Here is a 6,854-nt window from a genome sequence, read left to right on the forward strand (position 1 = left end):
ATCTTTGCATTGATCTCTCGGAGTTTTTATGCTCCAAGAATATGTTGCTGCCTTGTCTGTCTGTCGGGGCCTCCGTGGCCGAGTGGTTAAGGTCGCTGACTTCAAATCACTTGCCCCTCATCGATGTGGGTTCGAGCCTCACTCGGGGCGTTGAATTCTTCATGTGAGGAAGCCATCCAGCTGGCTTACGGAAGGTCGGTGGTTCTACCCAGGTGCCCGCTCGTGATGAAATAATGCACGGAGGGGCGCCTGGGGTCTTCCTCCACCATCAAAGCTGGAAAGTCGCCATATGACCTAAAATGTGTCGGTGCGACGTTAAACCCAACCAAAAAAAAAAAAAAAAAAAAAAAATTGTCTGTCTGTCCCGCTATTCTTGTCCAGAGTATTTCTCAGCAACCACTCTCTGGATTTGAGCATAACTCTATAGGAAGTTTAAGTCCCATTAGAAGATGCACATATCTTGTGCGTGCTCTTTCTTAACAGCTACTTGCTGGAATTTGGATGCTTCACTACTTAGACTAGTAATATGTCCAGGCGATGAATTCCGCTTATGTGCTTTTAAAATGCAGTAAACATACTTCTGAGAGCATCTATCAGTTTTCCCGATATTTTCTTGGGTTTAAATGGTATTGCTTGTAACTTTTGAGCTCACCTGTCACAAAGTGACAAGGTGAGCTTTTGTGATCGCGTGGTGCCCATCGTCCATGCATGCGTAAACTTTTGCTTGTGACCACTCTAGAGGTCACATTTTTCATGGGATCTTTATGAAAGTTGGTCAGAATGTTGATCTTGATATCTAGGTCAAGTTCGAAACAGGGTCACGTGCGGTCCAAAACTAGGTCAGTAGGTCTAAAAATAGAGAAACCTTGTGACCTCACTAGAGGCCATATTTTTCAATGAATTTTCATGAAAATTGGTCAGAATGTTCACCTTGATGATATCTAGGTCAAGTTCGAAACTGGGTCACGTGCGGTCCAAAACTAGATCAGTAGGTCTGAAAATAGAGAAACCTTGTGACCTCACTAGAGGCCATATTTTTCAATGGATCTTCATGAAAATTTGTCAGAATTTTTATCTTGATGATATCTAGGTCAAGTTCAAAACTGGGTCACATGAGCTCAAAAACTAGGTCACTTTGTCAAATAATAGAAAAAAACGACGTCATACTCAATTCAAAACTTGGTCATGTGGGGACAGGTGAGCGATTCAGGACCATATTGGTCCTTTTGTTTTGGGTTGCTAGAGCTAAAAGCAGAAAAATCTTAATGACTACTTCTCGGTAATCTTTTAGATCTTCACCAAACTTTGTCTGTAGAATCTTTGTATGAGCCTTTCTCAAATTTCATGTGGATCTGCTTGATGCAGGTACAATAATTTTCTTTTAAACAGCTTATTCTCATTTACCACTTAAACTTGGTCCAAAGCATTCTTTCAAGTTCGTGTAAATGGTTCATCTTTACTTCTTCATTCTTGCAAGGGTCTTATCTATCATATTTTTGGATGGATATTTTTCACATCAAACAGAATTGTTGCATTTAATGATACCACTAGTGTGACTTAATATATATTTAACCTTTAACCTGCTGCTGGCAAGTGATTCTACCTTTGTAACCAGTGCAGACCAAGATCAGCTTGCACATCCGTGCAGGCTGATCATGGTCTGCAATGTTCGCTGTTCAGTCGGTAAATTTTCAGTAAACACCCCTTCAAATGATAAACGGTACTGCCCAAATTGAAAGATGGACCAGTCCATTTTAGAAATTTAGCAGGGTAAAGGTTAAGGTTGAAAGGTCACATCCAGATGAGTGTTTTAAGGGTGCTGCTGGTCCTCATGTTTATTATTTGTGACTATTTAGATGTGATATGTAGTTAAAAATGTTATTTTTAGGCTAGAGAGTTGTTACATCAGGAGATGGAGGTTGTTAAACGAGGAATGGGTCATGGCGACCTATCTCTTGAGGCGTTCTCGCAAGTGTGGGATGAATGCTATTCCCAAGTGTTGTATCTCCCGTCACAAGGCAGGTACACGAGGGCAAACCTGGCTAGCAAAAAAGACAGGATAGAATCTCTTGAGAAAAGATTAGAGGTAATTTTTTACCTTTTGTTAAGTTTGGAAATACAGTCTAACTTCGTTCACATGAACTCAATGGGGACAGGCAAAATCTGTTTGATTTGTTCAATTTATCAGTAGTTTGAGCCATTGAAAAGTTCTGGGACGAAAGTATGAGTTGGAGCGGTGGATGGCGTTCAGATTATCCGAGTTTCAGTGAACGAAGTTCAGCTGTATGTCAGAGATTAAACTGTAATCTGTTGTCCTAAAGCTGTAAATGATGGCCAAGTAGGTGTTGAGTAAACTCATGACACAAGTCAAGTCAGAATTATTTGTGAGGAATTAATTTTGGCAGTATTGGCATTTCCAATTTATTCATAAAATTAATAGGAATGAGAAAAATTTTCTTAATCGGTTAATTATGCAAATTTTAAACTGTAGGGAAATTGTCAGTTATTGAATTTCTTGAAAATTTGACCCAGGAATAAGAATTCAAATCACAGATTCATCAGTGTGTGTACGTACTAAAGTATACCAGGTAAAATGCCACATAAAAAATGATGTTGATATATTTGGTTTAATTGATAAAATTAAACTGTTGGTCCAGATTTTCTGTATGTGTAGTTCAAAATGGTGATGACTTACCTAGTGAAAACTTATGGTACACTTATTTATGATACACATTTTTATTTTCAGAATAACAGGTCTTATATGACAAAAGATTCTAAAAAAGCTGCAAAACTTGAAAAGAAATTGAAAATTTTATTGGGAGGATACCAGGTGTGTATGTCTTCTTTGTTTGTATTAGAAATCGTTTTTGTCATAAGCACGTTTTATCCCATATAAGCTGATCACAGTGATTCATAGATGAGTGATAGGCAAGTTCAAACCATGGTGATCTTATATACTGGTAGTTTTGATGATTATTACTGTATTCTTGTTAATTCTTTTCCTCCCAGCTAACCACCTTCTTACCTAAAATTGTAAAAATATACATCTTATTACTGTTTTCATTGTTACCAGTAATGATTGATGAATGTTTTTCCATATATTTTTGTAGCCAGATTATCTTATAATTGAAATTAATAGAAGTACCTCTGAGTTATATATTAGAACACAAATAGGACGTAATACTTTCAGCGTTCAGAAAACAAAATGTTAACTATACAGTAATTTTTCCATTGATGTTTTGTAGAAAATTACCAGAGTTATAACCGGTAAAGCCTGTTTTTCTCAGAAAATGTTTGATGTAATAGATATAGTACAGTTGAAACCTGGAATGTGCACAATATATCATTTTAACTCAAATTTCGGTATCTCGAGGTAAAAAGCTTAATTCCTTGGAATTTGAGATACCAAGTTTCATCTGGATGTCACTGTAGATTTTTTATCATTTCAATTTTATAATAATTATGAATACTTTTTTTTTCAGTCTAGAAGTCAAGGTTTATTTAAACAGGTAACAGAATTACATGAGCAGCTTGAACAGACGTTTGTTGAGTTAACAACATTTGAAAATCTACGCCAGCATGAGGTTGGAGCTATACCCAAGAGAATGGAGGTTGGTATATGGTGAAAATCTAAACTATTTTTAGCAGAGTAGTCTCAGGTTTAGGACACATTTACTTGGAAAACTGTAAAAGCTTTAACTTCAGAAATTTGTGTATTTGTTTGTAAGCCTCCTTTTCATTTTTAGCTCACCTGTCACATAGTGACAAGGTGAGCTTTTGTGATCACCCTTCGTCCGTCGTTAGTGCGTCCGTCCGTCCGTCAACAATTTCTTGTCTGCACGCTAGTGGTTTCATTTATGATTTTATTTTAACCAAACTTGCACACAACTTGTATCACCATAAGATCTCGGTTCCTTTCTTGAACTGGCCAGATCCCATTATGGGTTCCAGAGTTATGGCCCCTGAAAGGGCCAAATTCAGCTATTTTGACCTTGTCTGCACAATAGCAGCTTTATTTATGATTTGATTTTTACCAAACTGGCACACAACTTGTATCACCATAAGATCTTGGTTCCTCTCTTGAACTGGCCAGATCCCATTATGGGTTCCAGAGTAATGACCCCTGAAAGGGCCAGAATTAGCTATTTTGACCTTGTCTGCACAATAGCAGCTTCATTTATAATTTGAATTTAATCAAACTTGCACAAAACTTGTGTTGCCATAAGATCTTAGTTACTTTGTTGAACTTTGCCAGATCCCATAATGGGTTCCAGAGTTATGGCCCCTTGCACACAACTTGTATCACCACAAGATCTTGGTTCCTTTTTTGAACTGGCCAGATTCCATCATGGGTTCCAGAGTTATGGCCCCTTAAAGGTCCAAAATTGGCTATTTTGGCTTTTGCAGCCATATAGAGACTTCATTTATGGTTTTATTTGACACAAACTTCCAAAATATCTTCAACAACAATAAATCTTGGATTCCATGACAAATCAGATCCAATCGTAGGTTCCAGAGTTATTTTATATCTGATTACCTCCCCTGATTGTAGTCAAAATGGATTTATATCAGTAAGTGCTAATAGGACTTATTTGAAATTTCATTATTGTCATTAGTTGGACTGAGCCAATCAGGGTAGATAACTATGGACTGATTTTATGTCGAATTACCTCCCTTTAATTCAAATTAAAATGAGTATAATCTGTAACTAATGAAGATACTGATCTGAAATTTCATTTATGTCAACAGATTTATTTGGCAGATCCTTCTTTTGTTCACTTACAATAATTTTCTTTTTAATTACTTCCCTTTTACGTTAAAATAAATAGCTTTTTTTAGTAACTTTTTTATTATTGTCTGTAGGGAAAAACCGAGACCACTTTTCTGTGGTACAACATGGATGGTACCTCCAATTTTTAGGTGTATTTTGACATATCTGTACCTTGTAAGAATTTTTTTTTTCTTTTTGGTTAAATTTCTTTCCTTTGCTGTTCCTGTCCTTTGGACTTAGATATTTTTTCTGAGGACCTTCTTGTCCTCAAGTGCAATGATAACAGGTGAGCGATATAGGGCCATCATGGCCCTCTTGTTAAGTAACAGGAGCACAATGTGCTCAGGTTAGCTATAGTGCCTACTCGCTGTTGTAAGTCGGTCATCCATCTACCTACACTTTTCTTCATACCATTTGATGGAAGTTGATAAAACTTGGCATGCTTGTTCTGTGGATGGTCCTCTACCAAACTTGTTCAAATAATGCCACTTAGTTACACATAGGGGCTGCAAGGTCTAGAAATAGAAAATTCTTCATACAACATCTTACAAAACCTCTGGTTTGATTTTGAAATAATTTCAAAGAAATGTTCCTCTACCAGGCCAGATATGTAGGCAGTGTGTGTTACAAGATTTCCATTCCACTTTCATGTGAACAAAATTCACTTAAACATGTCTTTATGATAATGTCAGAGGATATTTATTATAAACATTTCCTTTTCAGTCATTGACGGAAGATGTTGTACGGCAAACAGAGCGAGAACGGGAATTACAGAAACGTTACAGTGATCTCCAGTTCCGAATGTCATTGTTACAAGTCACAAAATGATCGTCATTCCATAAAAACTTTCATCTTACATTCATAGGAACATTTTGTACATTACTCATCAGACATTTCTATTATTGTGAGCAACATGTTGGCAGATGGCTGAAAGTACTTTGCCAATTTCACTGAAAATTCTGTTGTTTTTTTTACTAGGTGTGCATAAATAAGCTAAACCACTTCAGAAACATACACATATGTTTTCCTAGAATGTAAATTTTTTTTACATTTTACATGACAAATATTAAGAGTTTAAATGTGTGACCTTATATGAACATGTTTACATCTTTTGTTTTATAAATTGACCACATATAAATTGACTGGCATATGTCACATGTACCATGTAAATTTGTAAAGAGAAGTTATTGAATATTATATCCATCCATTTATTTTATCAATGAGTTTAGACAGTTAAAATTTTTGGTGATTATCCCATTCTTTGAACTGTTTATTTCTGTTTTATCTGAAGGGTTAAATGTGGGAAATACTTGAGCCGTGCCATGGGAAAACCAACATAGTGGCTTTGCGACCAGCATGGATCCAGACCAGCCTGCGCATCCACGCAGTCTGGTCAGGATCCATGCTGTTCGCTAACGGTTTCTCTAATTGCAGTAGGCTTTAAAAGCGAACAGCATGGATCCTGACCAGACTGCGCGGATGCGCAGGCTGGTCTGGATCCATGCTGGTCGCAAAGCCACTATGTTGGTTTTCTCATGGCACGGCTCACTTATGCTTCAAATGAAGTTTTTGTTTTTATTTTCCAGACAACTTAGTCATAAAATAATGCAATTAAGATGGAAAATATCGATTACATCTTTTCTAGCCTTTCCAATCTATTTGATAGATTCCATTTTGTAAAATGGTCTGTAATATTTAAAGTCCTATAAAGGGTCAGTTTTAGAAATTGGACCTTGCTGGCCAAAGATGCTGATTTAAATCTTTTACACCTAGCAGCTGTGGAATTAAACCCCTCTTGAGGTATTGTTTGGCTGTCTTGTTGGAGATGAAAGGTTCTAGTTAGTTAGTGTTTTAGAGCCAGTGCTTCTCGACCTTTAAAACTGGCACATAAAACCAAATGATCAGACAAATACGTTTTGATAATGTTGTAAAATGAGGTTAGTAACTGTTACACTTAGAGATACATTGCTAAATGTTAAATTGCTGAATGTATTTTGAATGAATAAGTTAACAATATTAATGTCAGATGCTGCAATTGAAAATACAACTTTTGAAAAAAAACTATATTTGTAAGGCTGTTATT

At 36.4% G+C, this 6,854-nt stretch overlaps 1 protein-coding gene across 1 annotated transcript; it reads left to right on the plus strand.

Moving 5' to 3' along the window:
* The first annotated feature begins 1,892 nt into the window (after nt 1–1,892).
* Nucleotides 1,893–6,149, plus strand: LOC128552346 (cell division cycle 5-like protein). Its single transcript, XM_053533374.1, has 4 exons — nt 1,893–2,086; nt 2,747–2,830; nt 3,483–3,611; nt 5,495–6,149. Exons 1-4 carry the CDS (start codon nt 1,913–1,915, stop codon nt 5,597–5,599), a joined length of 492 nt encoding a protein of 163 aa, XP_053389349.1. The 5' UTR covers nt 1,893–1,912; the 3' UTR covers nt 5,600–6,149.
* Nucleotides 6,150–6,854: the final 705 nt, after the last annotated feature.

Source organism: Mercenaria mercenaria, unplaced genomic scaffold, assembly GCF_021730395.1.
Source record: "Mercenaria mercenaria strain notata unplaced genomic scaffold, MADL_Memer_1 contig_2397, whole genome shotgun sequence".
Taxonomy (NCBI): Eukaryota; Metazoa; Mollusca; class Bivalvia; order Venerida; family Veneridae; genus Mercenaria; species Mercenaria mercenaria.

Coding starts and splice junctions, on each gene's coding strand:
- LOC128552346 (XM_053533374.1), top strand. CDS start 1,913: ATGGAGGTTGTTAAACGAGGAATGGGTCATGGCGACCTATCTCTTGAG. Junction 2,831..3,482: donor TTTTATTGGGAGGATACCAG/GTGTGTATGTCT, acceptor TTTTTTTTTCAG/TCTAGAAGTCAAGGTTTATT. Junction 3,612..5,494: donor CTATACCCAAGAGAATGGAG/GTTGGTATATGG, acceptor TTTCCTTTTCAG/TCATTGACGGAAGATGTTGT.